The 27,500-nt window shown below is 44.7% G+C and overlaps 1 protein-coding gene across 2 annotated transcripts in view; it reads right to left on the reverse strand.

The window, feature by feature from the left end:
* chst11 (carbohydrate (chondroitin 4) sulfotransferase 11) overlaps positions 1–26,988 on the reverse strand; it is a 203,892-nt gene extending 176,904 nt beyond the window's left edge. The window contains exon 1 of one of the 2 annotated variants that reach the window (XM_041216098.1): positions 26,683–26,988. In XM_041216098.1, the coding sequence (XP_041072032.1) occupies positions 26,683–26,785 (103 nt within the window). In that variant the 5' untranslated portion in view covers positions 26,786–26,988. Of the gene's footprint in view, positions 1–26,667 lie in introns of both variants that reach the window. The other variant, XM_041216097.1, reaches the window with a different exon arrangement.
* Between the last annotated feature and the right edge of the window lie 512 nt (positions 26,989–27,500).

Here is a 27,500-nt window from a genome sequence, read left to right on the forward strand (position 1 = left end):
AATAATATATATGTTTCTAAAAGTATAGGCTTCTCTTACAGAAAGTTTCCTAGTGACACTTCAGTCCAGAACCCTCTGCATTACTTCCGAAATGTTAAACCAACCCCTTTCAGTCTGCTTGGCTAGATGTAAATGTTCCCATGGCACTATTTCGTAGAAGAGCAGGGGAGTTCTCCCTGGTGTCCTGGCCAATATTTACCCCTCAGTCAACATCACACAAAAAAAAACAGATTACCTGGTCCTTATCACATTGCTGTTTGTGGGAGCTTGCTGTGTGCAAATTGGTTCCACGATTCCTACATTACAATAGTAACTCCACTTCAAAAAGTGCTTTGTTGACTGTTGTGCTTTGGGATGTCCTGAGATTGTGAAAAGTGTGGTCTAAATATAAGCCGTCCTTTCTTTCAAAGATCTTCGCATCCATTGAAACACTTTACCAAGTATAGTCACTGCTATAGTGTAGGAGACATCAGCAGCCAATTTGCACAATAGAATACTCCTAAAAAAAGGAATGAGATTATAACCAGATTATCTGTGCCTTTCAGTGTTGTTGGGTTGAGGAATAAATATTGGCCAGGACAGCGGGAGAGCTCCCCTGCTCTTTAACAAAATAGTGCCTGGGTATCTCTAAAGTATACCTGAGAGGGCAGTCAGGCTCTCAGTTTAATGTCTCGTTTGAAAGGTGGCACCTCTGACAGTGCAGCGCTACCTCAGTACTGCACTGGGAGTGTCAGCCTGGATTTGTGCTTATATCTCCGGAGGTTTTATTTATTTGTTTGTGGGCTGTGTGTGTGTCTCTGACAATGTTAGCATTCATTGCCCATCCCTAATTGCCCTTGAGGAGATGGGCGCTATGGATCAATGACTTGAGACTGTCTCAATTCCATCAACTGGAGCTTTTAAATTTGTTTTCATGGAGAATAGCATCTCCCTTTCCCATGTTGTAACGAGTGTGAAACATACATTTTGGCTCATATCTTCCAGTCTCCAGATTGCCAGAGTTTGGGTGCATAACCCAAGATGCATATCAGGGCCCCCCATGGAAGACTGGATGTGCTGACCTCCCTGGGAATTGCTCAGGGTGTTTGAACTTCCAATGAGCAATTCCCCTGCTTCCTGGGTCCATCCACGCATGTCCCTGACTCAGAGTTAGAGTCTGAACAGTTACCCAGGAAATGTTATACAAAAAAATCCTGGTCTAGCCCCTGGGTAATTACAGAACTAAACCCTCAATCACTTACATGGACCTCTGACCCCCCAATCACTCACACTGACCCCCCAGTCACTCACACTGGCCCCTCCCCAATCAATCACACTGACCCCCCCCTCAATTATTCACACTGACCACCGCCCCCCCGATCACACACACTGACTCCCCCGATCACTCACACTCACTCCCCCGATCACTCACACTGACTCCCCCGATCACACACACTGACTCCCCCGATCACTCACACTGATTCCCCGATCACTCACACTCACTCCCCGGATCACTCACACTGACTCCCCCGATCACACACACTGACTCCCCCGATCACTCACACTGACCCCCCGATCACTCACACTGACCCCCCGATCACTCACACTGATTCCCCGATCACTCACACTCACTCCCCGATCACTCACACTGACTCCCCCGATCACTCACACTGATTCCCCGATCACTCACACTCACTCCCCGATCACTCACACTGACTCCCCCGATCACTCACACTGACTCCTCCAATCACTCACACTGACTCCCCCGATCACTCACTGACCCCCCCCGATCACTCACACTGACCCCCCGATCACTCACACTGACCCCCCGATCACTCACACTGACCCCCTCAATCACTCACACTGACCCCCCAAATCACTCACACTGACCCTCTCAATCACTGCACACTGACCCCCTCAATCACTCACACTGACCCCCTCAATCACTCACACTGACCCCCTCAGTCACTCACACTGACCCCCTCAATCACTCACACTGACCCTCTCAATCACTGCACACTGACCCCCTCAATCACTCACACTGACCCCCTCAATCACTCACACTGACCCCCTCAGTCACTCACACTGACCCCCTCAATCACTCACACTGACCCCCTCAATCACTCACACTGACCCCCCAATCACTCACACTGACCCCACCAAACACTCACACTGACCCCCCAATCACTCACACTAACCTCTGACTCCCCCCAATCACTCACACTGACCCCCTCACTCACTCACACTGCCCCCCACACCTCAATCACTTACACTGCCCCTCCCCCATCATTCACACTGGCCCTCCAATCACTCACACTGACCCCCCCAATCACTCACACGGACCCCCCCAATCACTCACACTGGCCTCACCCCCCAATCACTCACACAGACCCCTCCCCCAAATCACTTACACGGACCCCTCCCCAATCACTCACACTGACCGCTCACCCCAATCACTCACACTGGCGGCCCCTCCAATCACTCACACTGCGCCCCCCCGCCCACCAATCACTCACACTGACCCATTCCCAATCGCTCACACTGACCGCTCCCCAATCGCTCACACTGATCTCCCAACCCCCTCGACCTCTCAGGCTAACCACCCCCCGCCCCCCAACCCGACCTGACTACCCCTCCTGACTACACTAGCCCCCGACCATACGACTACCCCTCCAACTACCTCACTGCCCCTGACCCGACCCGACCTGAATTCCCCTCCTGACCACGCTAACTTCCGACCACCAGATCACTCCCATCCTGGCCAGAACCAATTACCTTCCCTCAACCCACTACCTCCCACTACCAGACTGACCCTCCCAACCTGACCTGACCCTGACACATCTGCTCGGCTGCCACCTCACCTACCTACCACCCTCCCTACCCACCTGCCCACCCTACCCACCTACCTACCCTACCACCCTACCCATTCACTCAATCATTCACCCATTCACTAACATTCACATTGGACATTTAAACTTACGCTATGGCATCCGGTAGGGGGGGGCCTCGGGCTTGTCTTCCCCACAGCCCCCAGCAACCCCCCTGCCCCTGACACTCCAGCATTACGATGAGAAGCTCCTCGAGGGACTGCACCTTTGCATTTCTGAAGGGGCTGGGCTCATAAGACCCAGCCAGAAATGTGGAGCATTAACTCGGCACAGGAAAGTAGCGGGGGAGCAGCACTCCTACCGTCAGTGCCACTGCAAGGAAGATCTGGGCCTTACTATTTGATTCATGCCACAGGGATCGTTACATCATTGTAGGTGGCAGGGCAGGTTGAGAAAGTGGTTAAAAAGGCACCGGGGATCCTGGGGTCTATAAATGGAGGCACAGAGTATAAAAGCAAGGCAGTTCTAGTGAATCTTTATCAAACATTGCTCTGGCCTCAACTGGAGTCTTATGTCTAACTCTCCGCACTTCATTTTAGGAAAGACGGGGAAGGCTTTAGAGAGGATATAATAAAGATGGTTCCAGGGATGAAAATCTTCAGCTAGGTTGGAAAAACTGGGACTGTTCTCCTTAGAGATATTACAATCATGAGCGGTCTGGACTGAGGAGAGAAACTGTCCCCCATTGGCAGAAGGTTTGAGAACCCAGAAGGCAAGAGGACCATTTTTATGCAGCGAGTGGTTGGGATCTGGAAACGCTGCCTGAAAGTTGGGTGGAGGCAAAATCAATCATGGCTTTCAAAAGGGAATTCGATAAGCACCTGAAGGGAAAGGATTTGCAGGGTTACAGGCCAAGGGCAGGAAAGTGGGACCAGTTAAATTGCTAAGACATGTTAGACCAAATGGTCTCCTTCAGTACTATACGCATTTCTGATTCTATGTGGGCATCAATGGCAAGACTGGCATTTATGCCTTAGAGAAGGTGGTGGTGAGCCACTTTCTTGAAGAAGCAACAGTTCTTTAATAAAACTGAGGGTAGATCAGAGTCACTAACAACGCTGTAGGAGAGACCAAGTAAAGACAGCAAATCCTCCATCCCTAAAGAGACATGAATGAACCAGGTGGGCTTTAACAACAATTCAGCTGTTTCATGGTCACCATTGCTGATACTAGCTTTTTATTCCAAATATATTAATTATGGCATGGTGGGATTTGAACTCAAGAGCATTAGCCCAGTTGCATAACCACTTTTTTTTTTAACATTCTCTCTTGGGATGTGGACAGAAGTAGAGGCAGGAACCTAGTCATGACATGACAAATGAGAAGATGGTGAAACGGTGGAAGGAAAATTGCCCTTCACCAAACCAGACAGCTGTCTCCATTATAAACAACAGTGGCATAGTGGTAATGTCACTAGGCTAGTAATCTAAGCAGCTAATGTGCTTGGGGCATGTGTTCAAATCTCACCATGGTAGCTGTTGGAATTTAAATTCAATTCATTATTTTTTTTAAATGTGGAGCTGAAAGTTAGCAACAGTGACCATGAAGCTATCATTGATCATCATAAAAACGCATCTGGGTCACTAATGCCCTTTACAGAAGGAACCTGCCATCCTTACCTGGTTTGGCCCAACATGTGACTCCAGGCCAACAGCAAAGTGGTTGACTCTAAACTGGCCTCGCAAGCCACTCAGTCCAAGGGCAATTAGGGATGGGCAACAAATGCTGGCCTTGCCAGTGACACCCACATCCCATGAAAAGAAAATTCTTATTATGCACCAGCTCATCGCCATGGTCATCAACTCAGTGAGCTGTTAATTGGGCTTTAGTTGAATATCTGCACCAATATGAAATAAAGCAACACTTTGATTTCTTCAGTGAAGAAGGTGCAGTAATTTGAAGAGCTCACTCCAGCAAATGAGTATTGGCACCTGAAATAAAAAGCTTCACTTGAATTCATAACGTTACATTAACCTTGTCACTACCATTTATCTCAGTTCCGCCTTTGGATAAGCTTGTCCCATCAAATAAGCCTACTGATTTTAATCTACTTCTTCTCTTTTAAATAAATAATGGACTTATATTTGCTCAAATATTTGCTTGCATTAATAAGGCTTGTTGCCACAGAATATCAGGATTGAGAACATGTTAAGGCAATAATCTAGATGGTCTGTCTGCACTGTGTGCATGCATGTGCATGGTGAGTGTGTGCTTGCATGTGCGAAGAAAATGCATGTGTGTGTGTGTTTGTGTAGTGGGTGTATGAGTGAAAGGATGTGTACGAGTCAGCATAAGTGTGATTCTGAGTGTGTGTGTGTGTGTGTGTGTATGTGAGGACATGTATGAGAGTGTTTGAGCATTTTTGTGAGAGTATAAGAGTGTGTGTGTGCACAAGAGTGAGTGTGAGAGTGTATGTTTCAGTGGTGTGTTGTGTGGCTGGTGAGTGAGAGAGTGTGTGTGTGGTGTGTGTGACAGTGTGTGGTGTTTGTGTGAGAGAGTGCATGAAATATGTAAGAGAATACGTGGTGTGTGTGAGAGAGAGGGTGTGTGTTGTATGTGTGAGTGTGTGGGGTGTGTGAGAGTGTGTGGGGTGTGTGTGAGAGTGTGTGGGGTGTGTGTGTGAGAGAGGGTGTGTGTTGTATGTGTGAGAGTGTGTGGGGTGTGTGTGAGAGAGTGTGTGTGTTGTATGTGTGAGAGTGTGTGAGGTGTGTGTGAGAGAGAGTGTGTGGGGTGTGTGTGAGAGAGAATGTGTGGGGTGTGTGTGTGAGAGAGAGGGTGTGTGTTGTATGTGTGAGAGTGTGTAGGGTGCGTGTGAGAGTGTGTGGGGTGTGTGTGAGAGTGTGTGGGGTGTGTGTGAGAGAGGGTGTGTGGGGTGTGTGTGAGAGTGTGTATTGTATGTGTGAGAGTGTGTGGGGTGTGTGTGAGAGTGTGTGTTGTATGTGTGAGAGTGTGTGGGGTGTGTGTGAGAGGGTGTGGGGTGTGTGTGAGAGAGGGTGTGTGGGGTGTGTGTGAGAGAGGGTGTGTGGGGTGTGTGTGAGAGTGTGTGGGGTGTGTGTGAGAGAGAGGGTGTGTGTTGTATGTGTGAGAGTGTGTGGGGTGTGTGTGAGAGGGTGTGGGGTGTGTGTGAGAGAGAGTGTGTGGGGTGAGTGTGAGAGTGTGTGGGGTGAGTGTGAGAGTGTGTATTTTTTTATTCATTCATGGGGTGTGGGCATGACTGGTTAGGCCAGTATTTATTGCCCATCCCTAATTGCCCCTGAGAACGTGGTGGTGAGCTGCCTTCTATAGTGTAGGTACACCCACAGTGCTGTTAGGAATGGAGTACCAGGATTTTGACCCAGCAACAGTGAAGGAACAGTGGTATATTTCCAAGTCAGGATGGTGTGTGGCTTGGAGGGGAACTTCCAGGTAGTGGTGTTTCCCATGTATCTCCTGCCCTTACCCTTCTAGATGGTAGCAGTTGTGGGTTTGGAAGGTGCTGCCTAAGGAGCCTTGGTGAGTTTCTGCAGTGTATCTTGTAGATGGTACACACTGCTGTTACTGTGCGTCAGTGGTAGAGAAGGGGTATGTTTGTGGAAGGGGTGCCAATCAATCGGGCTGCTTTGTCCTGGATGGTGTCAAGCTTCTTGAGTGTTGTGGGAGCTGCACTCATCCAGGCAAGTGGAGAGCATTCCGGACGTGTGCCTTGTAGTTGGTGGACAGGCTTTGGGGAGTCAGGAGGTGAGTTGCTCGCTGCAGAATTCCCAGCCTCCGACCCCCTCTCGTAGTCATAGTATTTATGTTTCTGGTCAATGGTAATCCACAGGATGTTGATAGTGGGGGATTCAGTGATGGTAATGCCATTGAATGTCAAGGGGCAATGGTTGGATTCTCCCTTGTTGGAGATGTTCATTGCCTGGCACTTGTGCAGCACATATGTTATTTGCCATTTGTCAGCGCAAGCCTGGATATTGTCCAGGTCTTGCTGCATTTGGACATGGACTGCTTCAGTATCTGAGGAGTCGCGAATGTGCAATGTTCAACACCAATCATCAGTGAACATCCCCACCTTCTCACCTTATGATGGAGGGAAGGTCATTGATGAAGCAGCTGAAGATAGTTGGGCCGAGGACACTACCCTGAGGAACTCCTGCGGTGATGTCCTGGAGCTGAGATGAGATTTTGTGGCGTGTGTGTAAGGGAGAGTGTGTGGTATGTGTGACAGAGTGTGTTTTGTGATGTACCTGTGTGTGTGTGTGCACGTGTGTGTGTGTATGTGCATGCGTCTGAGGGTATGTCTGATGTAACTGAGAGGGAGGGTGTGTGTGGTATGTGCAGCTTGAGTTCAGGCACACAGCATTGTTGAAATACTGGGCCAACATTTCTACTGAAGGTGTGAAATTAGAAAAAAAGTAAGATAGCAGCCCCATTGTATTGGAAGCTGGAATGAACGGGCTGGTACCTTGTAATTGCAAGACCAATATCAGAGATAAGCTTCAAAAACAGCTTTTAACCACCTCTTCAACTGCTATTCAGATATCAAAAGGATTACTGCGATGACATTTAAAACTAGTTAATCAGTGGAGCAGAAATGCCCCAAATTGGCAGCTCCAACAAAAAGACTCACGTTAAAGTATAGTCAATGATTGCACGATCCCATGACTCAGCTGATGAACATGAAAGTTACAAATAGAGTGAATGGTTTTACTAAATATGGAAGATAATCAAAACTTTAGTGCTAAAGTACCAGGGCAATTCCAAATCTCATTCCCACCCTGTGTGCACAGTTTACAGGAAGGAAGTGAGTGCTGATAAGCACTGACAGAGCCTGAGATCCAAACAGTCTCTTAAATTTAATCCAATCTATCAGCTTTGATCAACCGTGTGTGCATTCAAACGTTCACCCAAAACACTGGCTGGAAATAGTAATGAGAGCAGGCACAAGTACACGTCCGGACATGAACCCTATTCACCACTCCTGCCACCAGGTAAAAGCTTTGCCAGTGTGTGCACAAGGGTCACTGAATATTAAGTGATATCTATATCCCCACTCTCTTATCTCTGGTAGCAGGGAGCTTTTTTTGATTGCCCTAGGGAGTCGGGGAAGGGTTTTCCAGAGCTTTTCCTGAAATTGGCTGCAGGATTTTTCTTTTACCCGCCCTGGTCACTCCTCTTTGAGAACTAGCATCGACAGTGGTTGCTGAATAAGATTGCACCATAATGGATACAGGGAACACTGTTGGGGCCAATAGCCTTTTCCAGCCTTTTTAGTGCATCATTTATTATGAACCTTCATCAAAGCAAGATGGTTTCCTCCAATTCTTACATGACTCTTAATTCATGCAGAAGAGGAGGCCATTCAGCCCTTTGTGTCTATGCTGCCTTTTTTGAAAGAGTTAGGTGCACTCCCTGCAGGGAGGTCTTGAGGTGCAGTGGTAGTGTCCTTACTTCTGGCCCAGAAGCTCTGGATTCAAGTCCCACTTCAGGACTCAATGGCCAGAGAATTTATGATCATAATGTGTCCAAAAGGGTTGATTGTCAGCTTTTAAATCTTTCCAATATACCTGATGACAGGCAGTAAGAGAGGGAGAGTTTCCTGGCCAGCCATATTGCAGAAGGTAATGGCAGGACTACTGCAATGCTATAATCATGGACCAATCCAATGAAAGTCCATGATCGCCAATGTTTTCTTAGTGCATAGTACCTGGAGAAGGATCCCCGCTCCTCAGCTCTTTCCACATAGCCCTGAAATTTTTCTCCTTGCTTTTCAAATGCATATCCAATTCCTTTTTGAAAATTGCTATTGAATGCCCCTCAGGCAGCGCGTTCCAGATCAGGACAACTCACAATTCACTGCGTGAAACAAAATCTCTTCATCTCCCTTCTGGTTCTTCTGCCAGTTATCTTAAATCTGTGCGCTCTGGTTACCTAATCTATCCGCCAGTGGAAAATATTTCTCCTTATTCACCTTATATTTTGAAAACCTATTTGTCATTAGCTTGGATAACTTGTAATTCAAACCGATTACTAGCAGGATTTTCTAAAAATAGGCTCATGGGTTTCAACATTGTGATTAGTAAACCATGAATACACCTCCCTCGATTGCTTAAAATACCCTGCCATCTACTTGTTATTTATCCCAACCTGCTCTTTATTTGAGGTTATCCAGTGTATACTTGACGGAGCAGCACAAATTGCCACAATATGCTTGGCTTTAAGGTTTTGGGGCTTTCGATTCTGGACACTGGTGGCAAAACATATTTATATTTTCAGTCTGAGATGAACTTGTGACTTAAGTAGAACAGCAACATGCACCTGATGCTGAATAATCGTTGAAAACTTTCTCAGCCTAAATGGAGACTATACATCAAACGCTACATCTTCCTTTTCAACACTATAACACGTCTCTCTCACTTACGTTTGAGTTAAGTCATTGCCTCCGTTGATTTTCAGTAAGACATAAATAGAATAACATGTCATACTTCCTATGTTTTAGTAACTTGCTGATGGCTCACACATTTAACTGGAGATTGAGGATTATCAGACCGGCCATGATCTCATGGAATGGCGGAGCAGACTTGATGAGGCGAGTGGCCTACTTCTGCTCCTATGTCTCATGGTCTAACATTACGTTTTGGATGAAGGAAATTGTATTTGAAAGTTGCACACAATTCTTTATGTGCACAAAGAAAGCAATGAAAAACAAAAAGACTTTCATTTATATAGCGCCTGTCTCGGCCACTGGATGTCTCAATGCACTTTACAGCCAATGAAGCACTTTATGAAGTGTAATCACTGCTGTAATGTAGGAAACGCAGCAGCCATTTTGCACACAGGAAGATCCCACTAACAGCAATGTGCTAATGACCAGGTAATCTGATTCTGATTGAGGGATAAACATTAGCCAGGATACCAGGAATAGCTCCACTGCTCCTTTTCAAGTTAGTGCCTTGGTATCTCTTATGTCTGCTAAGGGGCCAGAAAGGGCCTTGGTTTAATATCTCATCAAAAAGATGACGCCTCCGACAGTGCAGCATTCCTTCAAGTCTGCTCTAGAGTGTCAGTCCTGACCTTTATACTCAGGTGCAGCACAAGTTACAATTCTTGCCTCTGATAGATGAAGCTTTCCTCACCTTTAGATACAATCTCTCTTACTCTTAAACCTGCCCTTCCCAAAATCTCCAAATACGCCAACCTACACTGGCCTTCCTCCCTGTGAGCATACAAAACATATGAATTAGGCTATTTAGCCCCTCGAGCTAGCTCTGCCATTCAATAAGATCATGGCTGGTCTGATTGTGGCCTCAACATCACTATCCTGCCTACCCACCCCCCCGATACCCTTTGATGCCCTTACTGGTCAAGAATCTATCTATCTCTGCCTTAAAAATATTCAATGACCAATGACCACTTTCTGGGGAAGAGAGTTCCTCAGACTCATGACCCTTTGAGAGAAAAACATTCTCCTCATCTCTGTCTTAAATGGACGACCCTTTACATTTAAAATGTGTCCCCTAGTTCTACACAGTAATCTAGATATGGTCTCACCAATGCCCTGTACAACTGTAGCAAACCATCCTTACTTTTACATTCCTTCCCCTCGCAACATATTATTTGCCTTCCTAATCACTTGCTGTATCCGCATACTAAATTTTTCACCCAGATCCCTCTGTACCTCAGAATTCTGCAATCCCTCTCTCTCCATTGAGATAATGTGCTGCTTTCTACTCTTCCTGCCAAAGTAGACAATTTAACATTTTCCCACATTATAAACAAGTTGTAAGGTCGTTTGGTGTCTCACTAAGAGGTCTGGAGGCTTTTGTGGTAGAACATAAACCGTTTATTGTTAACACACAGTGATATACATATCTCCAAAGTAATGCAATGTCTCGATGTTATCTTCATGCCGACTGCTCTCAGAATCTCTTTATACACAGTCTAGCATCATGTGACTCTCTACATCATAATGTGGGCAGTACTGTTTCCCCAGTCCCATATTAAACCTTACTAACATGAACACCCTTATACTACACCTCCACCTCCCCCACCCCCAAGTCCTTAGCCAAATATATTTACAACATAATATTTCCATGCAACCCCTTCTCCCCCTAAGTCTCTGACTTTACAAATTTAGATGGTCAGGTGGTTTTACGATTCTTCCAGATCTCATTCTTTCCCCATTTGGAGGAGTAGCCGTCTCAGTTGCGTCAGGCTGACTTTGTTGGTTCAGAGTTGGAACTGTAGTACCTGCTGTTTCAGCACTTGGCTTTCAACATCTGGTTCACTTCTCACACACTTTAGTGTTATGTTTTTCTTTGCTGACCACCTGTCTTCTTTGATCAGATACCATGGCCTTATCCCGTTCCTTCTGGAGGTAATGCTCGGTCTGTTCATTCATAAAGTGGACTCTGGTTTTCTTTTTCCGTGGGGTCCATCTGCCATCTGCCAAATTTTTGCATACTCACTTAACCTATCTATATCCCTTTGCAGACCCCTTGTGTCTTCTTCACAGCTTACTTTCCTACCTACCTTTGTGTCATCAGCTAATTTAGCAACTAAACATTCAGTCCCTTCATCCAAATCGTTGATATAGATTGTAAATAGATGAGGCCCCAGTAATGATCCCTATGGAACTCCACTCATTTCATCTTGCCAACCTGAAAATTACCCATTTATTCCTACTCTCTATTTCCTGTTAGCTAACCAATCCTCTATCTATGCTAATATGCTATCCCCTATACCATGAGCTTTTACTTTGTGTACTAACCTTTGATGTGGCACCTTGTCAAATGAGTTTTGGAAATCTATGTACAGAACATCCACAGGTTTCCCCTTTTCCACATTCCTCAAATAACTCGAATTAGTAAAACACAATTTTCCTTTCACAAAACCATGTTGACTCCACCTGATTACATTGAGATTTTCTAAGTGCCCAACCAATGCCTCCTTAACAATAGATTCCAGCACTTTCCCTGGAGAAATATGATGGAAACAGTGGTATAGTGGTAATGTCACTACACTAATAATCAAAGGCCCAAGCTAATGGTCTGGGGACATGGCAGCAGCTGATGGAATTAAAATTCAATTAATAGTTCTGGAACATAGTGCGAATCTCAGTTTTGATGGCCATGAAATATCAGCCTGGTTCACTAATGTCCTTTAGGGAAGGAAATCTGCCATCCTTACCTGGTCTGACCTACATGTGACTCCAGACCCACAGCAATGTGGTTGACTGTTAACTATCCTCTGAAATGGCCTAGCAAACCACTCAGTTCAAGGGCACTTAGGGATGGGCAACAAATGTGGACTTGCCAGTGATGCCCACATCCTATGAAAGAATAAAAGAAATGCTGAGCTAACTGGCCCATAGTCTCCTGCTTTCTGTCTTCCTCCTTTTGCTATTCGCATTCGCTATTTTTCAATCTGATGGAGCCAAACTGTGCTGACTGCACCATCTGGCACCACCCCCTACTTCACCATCTGGCACCACCCCCTACTTTTAACTTGTCCACACCAAGGAGTTTAAACCATGAGCTTCCAGTCTCTCTTCAATCTTTAGTGCTGATGATGACATAGTGGTAATATCATGGGACCAGAAGTCCAGGTTATAATGCTCTGAAGACATGGGTTCAAATCCCAGCATAGCAGCTGGTGGAAATTCAATTAATAAAATCTGGAATTGAGAGCCTGGTTTCTAACTATGAAACTATCAGCGATTGTTCTCTAATGTCCTTACCCAGTCTGGCTTACATGTGACTCCAGGCCCACAGCAATGTGGTAAATTGCTCCCTGCAGTGGCCTACCAAGCCACTCAGTTCAAGGGCAATTAGGGATGGGAAACCAATACCAGTGATGCTCACATCCTGTCTAAAAAGAAATCTTTCCTTTTTTCTACACCACCCTGATGTCATCTATCCATTGATCTCATTGTCAACCTCAACTCTTTTTAACCCTGATGGTGACCTGCACCATGGACCTTGACCCTTCAAAAAAGGGCTTGAAAACATCGCAATAGGTTGTACCAATGAATTAATTTCTGGAGATTGGGAATCCCAACTGTCTATATGTTGGTGCTGAGCTGTGCTGCTGCTTGGGGATGTGAAGGTGGCCAAGTTGAGTCTCCTTCGGATATCCCCTCTGGTCTTGTGAGGAAGCACCTTTCCTAAAGGCAGCTTGATCCCAATAAAGCCCTCACATCCAATGACTCGACAGGGCAGTCCATTGGTACAGATATTTCATCAGTCCTCTCCGATGAAAAGACAGATCATGACCTCAAACAGATTGAATCAAAAGCAGCTCAATTAATGGCTTAACAATGGCGGGCTGAGTCACTGAAATGATTACATAGTGGTTTGTAACTACAAAGGGCGGCATGTTTATGGTAGATTCTGCTGCATAACTTTGATGATTCTGCACTTGTACTTTGGATGCAAGAGGGTATTTTAAGGCAGGCATAACTTGGGAACTCTAGCTACCTCCGGGATTAACATACTAGAAAATGACTCTCTCCTTCAGATTCAAATTGAAAACTTAAATGTAGAGAAAGCATAAACCTTGCCATTGTAAAAATATAACCAACACTAATTTTTATTCAGATACATAGGGGGCAGGTTTTGCCTGGGGTCTTCACCATTTTCAGTATTTCTGTGTTTAAACTGCAAAACATGATAGAATGCAGTTAGTTAAAGATGAAAGCACACTTTCTGATTAATGCTTCTCTCTCTCACTCCCTTGACCTCGGAGGTCTAGCCGCTGAGAGCGTTGGTCTAACCTCGGCGGCTGATCGGCTCAGTAAACCCTGCACAACTCCTGAGAAATTCTTTGTAGCAGCAAGAAGACCTCTTGACCCGAGCAAGAAGGCAAAGAGAATGCCAGCTGCCACAGCCAATGATTTATGGCTGTTATTCAGCATTGGAGACAGGTCAAAAGATTCTAACCAACTTCCAGAAATTCAGTGAGGAATAAGGTCTATAATTTCCTCAATCCACAGCCTTGGGCATGTTTCTTGAGGGATTCTCTACCAGTCCCACTGAAAATCAAAGAGCTCTTGTTTCCTGATTCATTTGGATAGTTTTAGCTCGATCATCCATTTACCACATTTAACAAAATTGACTAAAAGGGGAAAAGGCATGTGAGCACTATTGAAAGTGGACCCTATTTCAGCATAGAAAAGTGGCCATTTGGCCCATCATGCCCATGCCAGCTCTTTGAAAGAGCTATTCAATCAGTCCGGCTCCTCTGTACTTTCCCCATAGCCCCGCAAGTTTTCCCTTTTCAGGTATATATCTAATTCCCTTTTGAAGTTTACTATTGAATCTGCTTGTGGCAGCGCATTCCCAATCATAATGACTTACCGCCTAAAAAGCAATTTCTCCCCATTGCACCCTGTGGATCTTTTGCCAATTATCTTAAATCGGTGTCCTCTGTATTGCAACCCTTCATAATTTTGAATTCAATTAAAGTGCACTACATTTCAGATATTCAGAAGCCGTGATAAAAGCATTGAACTATTTAAAGATATTGGACCAGACTTATTGGTGCTGGTCATCACTTAGCACTGCACAAGAAGAGTCACTGATGCTGCCAGACCTGCTGAGTATTTCCAGGTATTTTTATTTTTGTTGTGGATTTCCAGCATCCGCGGTTTTTCGCTTTTAACTGCACATTATCTTTTGAATTAGAAGAGGAACTTTTAATTTACCCCACCAGTCGAGGAACATATGGGATTGGATATAGTTCTGGCTTTGCAACCGCCCCCCTCCCTGAACTTGTTATCCATTAAAGTTAGTGGGAAATAATATTGGGCAGGGTGTTCCATCCAAACTCGTGGGCTTTCCACCCAGTGATTTAGGCTAAAATTACTCCCATTAAGTTAGATGTAAAAGTACTGAGTATGCGGAGAAGATTATATTTAATCCTTGGTCTGTATTGAGTTAGGTTAAGCATATGGGGAGGCAATGACATAGTGGTATTCTTACTGGACTAGACATTCAGAGACCGAGGGTAATACTCTGGGGACCTGGGTTTGAATCCCACATCCTAAATGAAATTTGAATCCAATTAAAAAAAAGCCGGAATTAAAAGTCATGACACCATTGCTGATTGTTGTAATAAGCCCATCTGGTTCACTAATGCCCTTTTAGGGAAAGAAATCTGTCATTCTGGTCTGGCCTACGTATGACTCCACGCCCACAGCAATGTGGTTGATCCTTAAATGCCCTCCGAACCAGGGCAATTAGGGATGGGCAAGAAATGCTGGCCTAGCCAGTGACGCCCACGTCCCTTGAATGAATTGAAAAAAACAAGGTGACCTTAGCCAATGCAGAAATGGGAAGGACACTAAAGTTGGGTTCAGTATCTCTGGAGGCAAAGTCCTCCAGTGCTCCCAAACCCAAGCTGCTATTCACTTGCTGATCTTTGCTGGGAGTCGCAGGCATTTGATAAGGACAGGATCTCTTGGAGTTGAATAACCTGCCTTCTATCGATTCACATGCAAAGACCAAAACGAGGTGCCGGAGGGCTGCTAGTGGAATTGGCGCATTTGGAAGAGTTGCATAGGGGTGAAAGCTGTACGAAGTCAAAAGCCATAGGGTTACAGAAGCAGCCCTCTGGGCCCACCAAGCATGTTCTGATGCTACCTCTTCAAGTGGAGCTAGCTACTGTAATACAATACAGAATCAAAGAAATTTTTCCTTCAACATAACAATGATACCATCTAGGGCTGGGAATTTCTACCTCAGTGTTCCCCGCAGGGACCAGGTGCACATGTCAGGAACTCCTACACCCCCCACACTATCCAGGATATTCCAACCAATTCCTCCAATGTACTCTCCACCCACACCCAGGAGACCAGAGTTGAAAATGTATAGTCAATTCTCATAGGAACATAAAGGGATTTATGGCACAGGATGAGGCCATTTGACTTATCATGTTCATGCCAGAATATATAACAAATAGCGATAGATCAAGGGGAAATGAACTTGTGCTCAATTTATCAGCAGGCTGCAATCTTTAAGGCTGCTCATTTTAGCTAGGAGAGATGAAGTCTCCAAAATAGCATTCCACTTTAGATGTTCCCTTTTGAGCATGAAACAAAACCCATTTCACTAAGCCATGAACTGAGTACAGAATTTACACCAGAATCCTTCTTTCCCCTTTCAAGAGTCACCCTTGCGGCTGAGGTTAAACAACCCTGTGCCTATCTTGCTTGCCCGTGAGCTGTTGCTGCTGTGAGTCTGTCCAATTTGTCATCTCATCTTTCCGCCTTTTCCTTCTGATCTTGTGACCTTTCGTGCCTCTACCATAGTTGCCTTCCCTAGACTCTCTCCTCTCTAAAGCCTGAGAGATTCCCTTTCTTTATGTGAGTACTGTTCTCCCATTTCTTAACATTTCAAGCCCCGCTGATTACTGGGGATTTTTCAGAATTCTTTCATCTTGCTACATCTCTTTTTCAGTATCCATAATTTGTATCACCTTGTTAATTGTATACTAATTATAAATGCAGAAACTGGGCACTAACTGAGGATTCACTTGTGCTCTTATAAATGAGAACAGACCAAAACTAAGTTGTTGGGTTAGGAGGCGCATACATATAATGTGTAAGTCTGTAAACAGAAGCTTATTAAAAAGCGTAGAAAGATTGACCCTGTTTCTATCCTTCAACAGCTGGCTTTCTGGAATAGAACAGCCTAGTGACCAACTCATGGTCCCAGTAATCTGCTTCTTCTGTAAACTATGCATGTATTCTTCCAAATCTTGTTCACCCTTTCATCTACCTCTCTCACTTGGGTTTATATATTTTCTGAACATTTCCTGCACTCTGTGACTCAGGGTCCTAAATAACATTATTAGCTGAGTTATCACATATAAATAAATTGAATTTTACAGCCCAGGAGCAGGTGTTTGACTCTGCACTAGTGTTTATGTCCCACGAGTCTCCTCCTACCTTACACCTTCTAATCCTATCAGAATATCTTTCTATTCCTTTCCCTCTCATGTATTTATCAAGCTTCCCTTTTAATGCATATGTGCCATTTGACTCTACCTTGTGGTAGCAAGTTTCATATTCTAAACGTTCAGTCAGTAAACACTCTGAGTGAAGAAGTATACCTGAAATTCCTTACTGGATTTATTAATGACTATCTTATGTTTATGGTTCCTCATTTTGGATTTGTCCACAAGTCTATGTCTACCCTATCGACTCTCTTCATAATTCTCAACTCCTATCAGGTCACATCTCAGCCTTGTCTTTTCTGGGGCTGTTCAACCAACTCAGCATTTAGTATGATCACTCTTGCTGATCCCTTGCTACATGCCTGTGCTTTCCTGTTGTTCACCTTGTGTCTATAATAGTTGCTTTGGGCGTCATGTCAACCCACGAGTTCTGGCTTGTTTTCGGCTCTGAGCACAGCAGCAACTGCATACCTCGAGTTATTAAACTTTCTCTTTCTGTTGTGTAATTAGAGAAAAAGACTGACGTTTATATAATGCTCTTAATGGCCTCAGGGCATCCCAAAGCACTTAACAGCCAATGAAGGGCTTTTAAGCGTAGTTACTATTGTACTGTAGGAAACATGGTAGCCAATATTCACACAAGCTCCCCACAAACAGCAATTCAATAAATGACTAAATTATTCCTGGTTGAGCGATAAATATTGACGAGGAAACCAGGTGCGACTCATCTCCTGTTCTTCAGCATCATTCTGAGAGGGCAAAGAGACCAAGAGTTTAACAATCCAAATCAAAAGGCAGCACCTCCTTCAATGCTGCAGCTCTTCAGCACTGCACAAGCACCAGCTTAGGTTACATGCTTAAACTTTTGGGGTGGGGCTTGAATCCTGACCCAAAGGTAAGAGTGCAACCCACTGAACCAAGGGTTACGCCTATACTGCTATGGAAGCCTAGTGGCATAGAAAGAGATCATCTGGTCATTGAATCCATGACAGGTTTGGCCAGTCATCGCAGAATACAGAATAGATCCATGTGGTATAAAGTACTGTCCAACACTGCACCAGAACAGCTCAAGCTGAAGTCACTTCTCAACCTTACCCACAACAGCCTAGGATAAATGATATCCACAATACACAAAATGCTGCCACCTTGTCCTCTGAGTTAGTTGCAGACTGGCACAGTGAGCTAATGCAAAGTCACATTAAAATAAATTCACACTGATTTCAGCAGTATCATGGATGCCAGAAAGAGAAACAGAACATCCCAAAGAACCATTCCTCCCTCCACTACTTAGGGCCAGTGGTGTCACACTGTCAGTTTTATACAGCAGCACATTCAGTTTAATCAATGTGGTTCATTTGGTAGCACTCTCTCTCCTCTCGAGTCTGAAGGTTGTGGGTTCAAGTCCCACTCCAGGGCATGAGCACAGGTGAAAAAGGCTGTCATGCCAGTGCAGGAGGGGAGCACAGCACTGTTAAAGGTACAGGCTTTTGGATGAGATGTTAAGCTGAAGTCCTGTCTGTCCTCTGAAATGGAATGTAAAAGATTCCATGGCACCACTTTGAAGAGCAATGGAGTTATCCCTGGTATCCTGGTAAATATTTATCCCCCTATCAATGTTACAAGAGGAGAAAATCTGGTCGTTATCTCCCGTTGCTGCTTGTCGGAGCTTGCTGTGTGCAAATTAGCTGCTGCGTACAATGGTGGCTACATTTCAAGAGTACTTTGTTGTCTGTAAAGTGCTTCTGGGTGTCCAGCGGTAATGAAAAGCACTATATAAATGCAAGTCATTTTTTCTTTTAAATATGACTATTGGTATTACTGTATGACACTTTTCTGTGCTTCTAAAGGTGAGAGTTCTCATGCTAATTTCAAATGCCCCTGAATAATAACATAACCAAATGCAGATTGGACTTCCTTTCTTTACAAAAGAGAGCGGTAACCTGATAAAGGTCTTTAAAATTAAGTGACTGTCTCTAAGGTAAATTTAGAAAAGATGTTTAGGAGGCTAAAACTAGGGGGGACATAAATCTAACATGGTCACTAATAACTCTAATAGCGAATTCATAAGAAATTCCTTTACCTAGAGATTGGATAGAATATGGAACTGGTTACCACATGAAGCGAACAGCATCGATGCATCTAAGTGGAAGCTAGGTAAGTACATGAAGGATAAAGGAAAAGAAAGATGTGGTGAATGGGTTTGATGAAGTAAGGTGGAAGGAGGCTTGTGTGGAGCATAAACACCAGCATGGACCAGTTGGGCCAAATGACCTGTTTCTGTGCTGTACGTTCTGTGTAAAGCTCCACCTACTTTGCCCCAATAACTAGCCTAGAGACCAATTTCAGAACAGTGCCCTTCCTGCATTAATTTAACACTTCCAACACCAAGCATCCTATGACCCCACATGACGAAGGTTAGAGCTAAATGAGGGACAGTTTTGTGCTGTACACCAATGCCCACTAGGAACTGGATGGGGGTTGTTCAAATGTATTCCGTGTATTTAGGGCCATTACTGCCAACTGACAAAGGAGATGGTTACATCATCAGTCTGGGCTGATGTAGAATCTACAGTATTGGTATATCTCAAAAAAGATAGAGGAAAATGATTTAAGGATAATGCTTATTGTAAAGTTACCAATAAACTGAAGTTAAAATATCTGAAAGGGGAACTCCAGGGCAGGGTTTTAACTGGATCACATTCAGTAGTCCAGTGTTAGGACAAAGCTTCACAATTTGTCATTTTCCCTACATCTGAAATTACACTGATCTAATTCTACCCAGCAGATAGCTGATCAGTTCTTTACAGCCGGTGCTTTATGCTCCAAGGTTAAATATGCCCCTGTTTGGAATACAATGGAGTCAGGGAGATACGACTTAGAACGATTACTCTTCAAGCCCCCACCATACATGTGAACTAATGAACAGCAACTCATACATGGCCGTTAAAAAGGGGAGTGCAGCAGAGATCTCATCCATCTGATTATCACCAAAAATGTTTCAGAATGTCCTTAAGCAATGTCAGCTATCTATGTTGCTGCAATCTAAACCATTCCTCCACAGTAGAAGGATGTGTTGTCAGTATGACCTCTTCACGGCCTCGAGCTACAATTTGTATTCTTCCTCAGCATGACTCATGTCTTCCCCCATTGTCAGCAACAACTTGCATTTATGTAGCACCTTCATAACAACAACTCGCATTCACATATCAACTGTACAACAAGGGGAACAACCTGCATTTATATAACCACCTGTAATGTAAAGGTGCTCTACAGAGGGAGAAAGAAGTGTTTAATGGGGGAGGTCAAGGGGGGAGCAGGGGAAGTGGGGAGTGACCTTAGATTTGGTGGAAGAATTGGAAGTTTAAGAAATTTTTTTAAAAAGGTGGAGGGCAAATTAGAAAAATGGGTAGGTTTAGGGAAGGATCTCCAACAATTAGGACAAAGATAGTCTAAAGGCTCAAAAAACAATGGATGGTTTACAAGGTAGAATCACAGGATACAGATGGGTGGGACAATCTGAAGCACCGTGCTCAGTTTCAGGGACTGCACCTCAGGAAGAATATATTGGCTTTGGGAGGGGGGGAGTGAAGCAAAGGTTCACCAGGGTTTAGAGTTCAATTGTCAGTATGGTTCCATAAGTTTATATTTCCCTGAGTATTGGATATTGATCATTGATCTGATCAAGATGTTTAAAATGTTAAACAGAATAGATACGGAGAAACTATTTCCTCTGCTAGGATCAAGAACAAGGGGACATAATCCTCAAAAGTAGAACTAGGCCATTCAGGAGCAAAACCAAGAAGCCCTTTTTCACACAGAGGCTATTGGAAATATTGAATTCTCACCCCCAAAAGGCTGTGGATACTGGGGGACACTCGGAACTTTCAAGAATGATATTGATGCCTTGTTAGGTGAAGGTAGCAAGGCATAGGAAATAAAGGGGGCACACTGAAGTTGAGGTGCAGATCCATCATGATCGAATGGAGTGGCAGAGCAGGCTCGAGGGGCTGAATGGCCTACTCATGCTCCGACTGTTCATATGTTCTAGATGTTACAGTGGGGGAGGGGAAGGCCATGAGGAAATTTAAACTCAAGGGGAGATGGTGCTGCAGTGGTATTGTCACTGGGCTAGTACTCCTGAGGCCCAGACTAACATCCTGGGGACATGGGCTCAAATCCCAACATGGTGGCTGGTAAAACCTGGAATTTAAAAGCTAGTCTCAGTAATAGTGACCATGAAGCTGTTGTCGTTTTAAAAAAAAACATCTGGTTCATGAATGATCTGCCAGACATGTGACTCCTGGTTGACTCTTAACTGTCCCCTGAAATGATCTGGATGGGCAACAAATGCTGGCCTTGCCAACAAAGCCCACACCGTGTGAAAGGACAAAGGAAAAAACGTACTGGGGACAGGGGACTAACATGGCATGAGTGATAGGTTAGCAAAACTTGGTTTGGGCCAGGGCGCAGATCCTGGAGTTGTGGGAATGACGAATTTTACGCAGGGTGAATGTCAAGATGTCAGAGAGCGGGATATTGGAAAGAATTGAGACCAGAGGTGAGAAAATCGTGGATAAGGGTTTCAGCAATGGAGCACTGAGGCGAGGGTGGGAGAGGCTTGTGTTGCTCAGGGGGAAGTAGGTGATTATACTTATAGATAAGGTATGGGGTTTGAAAGTATGGGTCCAAAAATGGCACCCACTTTGCACAATCTTCATGATTTGAAATTGCTTAGCCATTGTGCAAAAAGACGATTAGCTTTTATGCTGTTTTCCAATTAATGTGGATGTGTAAAATTATGGTCTGATGCTAACACTCTTACCTCTGCACCAACAGATCAAAGGTCTACGTCCCACTCCAGAGGATGGAACACTATTCCAGGCTGATACCCTCGTGTGGTACGGAGGGAGTGCTACACTGTTGGAGGTACTGGCTTTCAGATGGAATGTTAAACTGGTGCGTAAAAGATCTCACGGCACTATTCAGAGAAAAGCAGGAGCATTCTCCCTGGCATTCTGGGCAATATTTTTCCCTCAACAATGACTACAAATGGATTATCAAGTCATTATCACATTACTGTACATGGGAACTTACTGTGTGCAATTTGCCTGTCAAGTTTTCTACATTACAACAAGGACTAGATTTCAAAACTACTTCATTGACTGTGAAGTGCTTTGGGATGTCCTGAGGCTGTGACAGGTATTATACAAATAAAGTCTCTTATGAAGGCAATGTCCTTTTTTTAAAAGAATGGAGAGCACATACCAGCGGATAAGACCTGAGCACAAACGCTTTGTGTTCAAATGCCAAAGGCAGCTCCAGAGAATGTGCTACGACCTCCACTGTAGATCAGAAAGACAGAGAGAGCTATATCCCCCCACATACCTGGAACGCAAAGAGTTGTAGAGAAGACAGATTGCCTCGTCACAAATAGTGGAGGAGCAGACCACATATGCAATTCACTGACCACCTTCTTTTCCACTGTTTGTCCTGCTGTCTGGACACTGCTGGTGGAACTAAGGCTATCTCTCTGTGAGCCGATGGGCTCACAACACAATGAGAAATTCTGCCTTGGTGAGTTATTTGCATTATCCCCTTTTTCCAACCACTCAGTGCTGGGACCCTCCAGACAAGTGTGAAGCAGTAGTGAGTCTGTGATTGATGATCAAACGACCTAAAGCTTTTGGATTCACCGCTCTCCCCTGAAAAGCTGGTAATGCAAGCAACATGCAGCCTTATCAACAAGAAACAAGCTTCCAAGCCATTTAAAAGGCTAAAATCACCTTCCAGTAGTGTGACAGTTAAAGCAAGGCAAACGTACGTTTCACTGACTAGATGCAACCCAAAAATAGAGAGAATTTCAGTAACTTCCTCTGTGACAACGTATTGGTTTCGAAACCATTTTTGATATCAATGATATTGACCTGTCGTTTATTTAATTCAAACCAGCTGTCTCCTGGGACCATACAACCTCCTGTTGCAAAGCTCAACTTCTCACAGCTCATCAATATTAGATGTAAGGACAATGCAAATGGAATGCACTATTTTCCCTCGCTCAACCTCCTTGTGTTTCATTGGCGTTCAAGCAGGCTACGTTTACGGTAATAGCTGCTGGGATTTTATTCTCTCCCCCCTTCCAAAAGACGAAAATTCAACAATAACTTTCGGAAGGGAATCGGATGGACAACTTGTAAAAAGAAAAATTTGCAGGGCCACCAGGAAAGGGCCGGGGAATGGGTGGGACAAATTGGATAACTCATTTAAAGAGTCAGCAGGGGTGAGATGGGCCCTTCTATGCTGTAAGGTTCCAATGAAAACGTGCTTGGTGCAGGTAAGTAAATTCTGGGCCATAAGCCCACCATATTCCTCCCTGTGCTCTTTAAGACTGCTAACTCTCCACTCGAAACTCCCAACTTGTGATGGGGATTTTCAGACATTTCAAAGGAGGGCAATTGCCACAGAACTGACACATCAATGGGGAATATGTTCTAATCCAGTCATGAACTTGCTGTAAGGCCATAACTGAGAAAATCCCAATTTGCCCACAAGGATCGTCTGGAGGTAAGATGACTCATTTCTGAGGGAAGAAATGCTCAAATCATTCTGGGAAGTTCTTGCAGACAAACGGCTTCCTCATTGTTCACCAATCAGGCAACATATTCAACACTCTGTATCACTCTATATCAACACGCCAACGTAAACAGCTTCCAGCAACAGGAGTATAAAAGTTAAACTAATAGTATTGTACAGGATGACAAATTCACCCAAGCTTATGAAAACACACATGTTTCCATCTGCTCTCAAAACGATGAGGTCAGTCTGATCACAATCCTTGTACAGGTTACGAGCTACATAAACAGAAACACAATTAGAGTTTCTCCTGTCATGTCAGGTCCTATTGCAGAAGTGCACTTTTTAAGCAGACTGCTTATTACAATAAGTTTACCAAAGCTGACACTTATAAAAACACAGCTTGTCCGTATGTGTCTTTGGTGGAGTTTTCCAGTTTTAAATTGAGGATCTCGAGCGTAATGTAAACTTTAGCAGCTGCACATTTCTAGACAAGTAATTAAGATGAAAATTGTTACATGACAGCCACATGACTTTCCAGCTTACTACAATTCTGGCCCCTTGTGCATCAACCTATCCTTCACCCCAACAGTGATGGCTGGTCCCACGCACTGGAATTCCCTCCCTAGACCCCTCTGCCTATCCACCTCTTTGTTCGCCTTTAAGGCCCACTTTCCTTCCCTTGCTCAGTATCTGGTCTGCCTCAGGTGTCTATGCAGCATTTGGGATTTTTTTTTCCACCCTATACAAATTCCAAGTTGTCACCGCTGTTGTGCAACCTTGTTGATTCTGTCCTGCTGGGCCCACATTCTCCGAAGGTTAGACCCGGTGCAGTACTGAGGGAGTGCTCCACTGTCAGAGATGCTGTCTTTCAGATCAGACACGAACAGAGGCCCCGCCTCTCAGGTGGGCATAAAAGGTCCTTTGGAGTAGAGCAAGGGGCTTTTCCCCAGTGTGCGTTTACCAGCATCATCCCCAACAAATGAAGTGATCATTGTCACACTGCTGCTTGTGTGAAACTGCTGTGCTCAAATTGGTTTAATACATCAGTGATGACACTTGGAAAAAGTGCTTCATTGACTTTATGGGAGCTATAGAGGTTGTGAAGGGTGCTATAGAAGTGCAAGTCCTTCCTTTTTTCTCTTTGAAAGATTGAAACCTTTCCATTCATTGAGATAACCAGGAGCAGATCTGGTCAGGAGTGGCATCATTGATATTTTGTTAGCGCTCTCCTCCTCCTTTCAGCCCTCGTGCATTATTCTGCACAGTTTGCTCTTGACTGCCATTTAAATGAAGCTTCAGCAAGCCAAAGGCTGCCTGCTTTCTCTTGACCTGTTCCCCAGAGCCCACTTTGGATAAAACATCACTACAAAACAGGCAAAAAGCCCATTAATCTGCCCTGTACAACCTGATCACATACGTACACCTTTCTGCAAAAACCAGTAATAGAAATCTATAGCCCTGAAATATATTCAGCACATAATTAGCACAGTGCACTTGATGCAGCCCTTCATAAGGTATTATATGTGAAAAAGAAACAGAGGCATCTCTTATGATAAAACGACCAGCAAACACTTCACCTCAATTTGAGTTATTTTTAGGAGTCACCTGACTCTTTAAAAAAAAAGCCAAAACACTTGCCTGTAAATGTCACTCAGTGTCATCGCCCCCCGCACCCCCCCCCCCCCCCCCCCACTAAGTCCCCTATCTCCTCTTCCTGGGCTATGTCATCACGGATAATTAACCACTGCCCCAGAATATTTAACGGCAATAACTTCTATCTACCCCCATACCAAAATCTAAAGGGGCTAAACCCTTCTTTTCCTGTGCAAATCCCTCCATGATCTCCCCCTTCCCCATCTCCGTGATTGCCCTGCCGCTGTTGGCTGTATCTTAGGCATTTAGACCCCAAGCTCTGAAATCCCCTCCTGGAAACCTTCTCTTTTCCGTTAAGATGCTCCTCAAAACCGACCTCTTCGAACAAGCTTTTAGCACTAGCTGCCTGCCTCACGTGGGCTGTGTGTGTGTGTTTTTTTTTGTCTAAAGGCACTAAAAGTTATTGCTGTTGATCAACAGAGGAACTTTAAGAAGAAAAGCTGAATGAAGAACTCTTGTTAACAGGAAGGGGCATTAAATAAACTATCTAACTGCACCTACAGTTAGTAGGCTTGAGATTTGTCTTGACTCCTGTAAACTGAATCAAGGAGAGAGCTCGGGAGCTCTGCAGAGGCAGCTCTCTTGTCTCTTCTCCCTGTTCATTAACATGAAAATCTCCCAGTTACTCATCGCCGGTACAGGGTATGAGAGGACGCCAGTCCTTGAGGAGTGGTCCTCGATGGACAGTGGTCACAGATACTGCCAGGACCTGCCGAGGGCTTTCAGCATTTTCTGTTTCGATATCAAAGGATAAACAGCACTCCCCCCAAAAAATCTTCCATTTTCTATTCCCATTCTCCATGTGAGTGTGTAAATGCCTGATCTCAGTCACTTTACTATCTATTCACTTTCATGGCATAAAACCTCCTGGTTTAAAACAAACGATTGCCTCTGGAAGAAATAAGGCGTTCATTCACCAAAGGAAAAAGTGACTGGACTTCCAACAGGCGTACGGTGAAAACTTTGGGAAACAATTGACACACACACATATATATATATATATATATATATGTAGAAAATTGCACTGTCTGGTCACATACAAGCATGAGAAGGTGTTGTATTTTTTTTTAAACTGTCTAAAATACAGACGAAATGCGGACAACTATTGTAGCTCACTCAACCAATTCAAAACGCCAGTCAGCTCACGCATGGACTGACCTCTCCAGTCCCTTTACACAGAGATAAAGAGCATTTCAATACAAGTCACTAAGGGACCGGTCCCTCTCTCTTACGTGCTTGGACTGCCATCAGCTACAGCTTCACAGTCCCCTTGTAAAATCCAGGGGTGGTGGTGGTGTTGGGGGGTGGGGGGGATATTCCAGGTCACTCTCAAAGCAGGGTCTTCCCCTGCTAAAATATGAGCCCCCCCCCCCCCCCTTCCCATTAAAAGGTGCCGGTGGTAGAAAGTGAGCGGAACACCGTGCGAAAATCCCCAAAGCTCACGTTAAAAGACCTTATTATTCGATGAAGCAGCGGAGAAACCCCCCTTTTGTTTTAGAGAACACACGAGCGAGAGAGAGAGAGAGAAAGAGAAAGAGAAAGAGAGAAAACACTGATAGATGATGGGGAGGGGATTGATTAGTAGCAGAAATTGGAGCAAATGGAACAAAACATACATCTCCACATCTGGAAGAAATTGACCTACCTGGATGTAACATACTTTGGAAATAGAAGATCACCAGTACAAATGATCCAAGGCAAGTGGCGAGGACCATGCGGCATTTTCTGCTCATCCTCATGATATCCAGGAGCCCCTGTTTCATGGCTGGGTTGTATGTGTATGTATGTATGTGTGTGTATGTGTGTGTGTGTGTGTGTGTGTTGCTGATGCTAAGTGCCTGTTTTGCTGCTCTCCGCCGCTGTTTCCCCTCTTCTCTCTCTCCCACTCTCTCTCTCTCTCTCTCACTCACTCCAGCTGCCAGCGCAGGGGGCAGCTCTAGACACCGGCCCGTCCTTTACCATCCTCTGGTCCCCTCCCCTCTCCGCCGCTGCTGCTGCTGCTGGTGCTGCTGCTGAACAAGGGCAGTACCAGCCTCCTGCTGGGGCGGTCCCTCTCTCCCTCTCTCTCTCTCTCTCTCTCTGCCTTGCTGGCGGCACAGTGCCCGCTCGGTCCTAGCGCTCGCTGCAGCTCCGCAGCGATTCCGCAGGCAGAAACCATAAACCCAGAATCTACCTTGCTGATATTATTTGGGCCGGCTAGACGAGCATTATTTATTTATTTTATTATTATTATTATTATTATTATTGCCCATCCCTAATTGCCCCGGAGGAGGCGTTGGTGGTGAGCCGCCCCCTTGATTCTTGACCCCCCATGAATCTCATCTAATCAAATCGCAAGGCTCCAGTCTCACTGGGAAAGAGAAGGTTGGGAAGCGACAGCATTCCCGCTTTTTAGGATTCTTCCTGGTCAATATTTATCTCTCTATCCACGTCACACACACACACACACACAGAAAAAACAGATTATCTGGTTATTCT

Source organism: Carcharodon carcharias, chromosome 21 (genome assembly GCF_017639515.1).
Source record: "Carcharodon carcharias isolate sCarCar2 chromosome 21, sCarCar2.pri, whole genome shotgun sequence".
NCBI lineage: Eukaryota > Metazoa > Chordata > Chondrichthyes > Lamniformes > Lamnidae > Carcharodon > Carcharodon carcharias.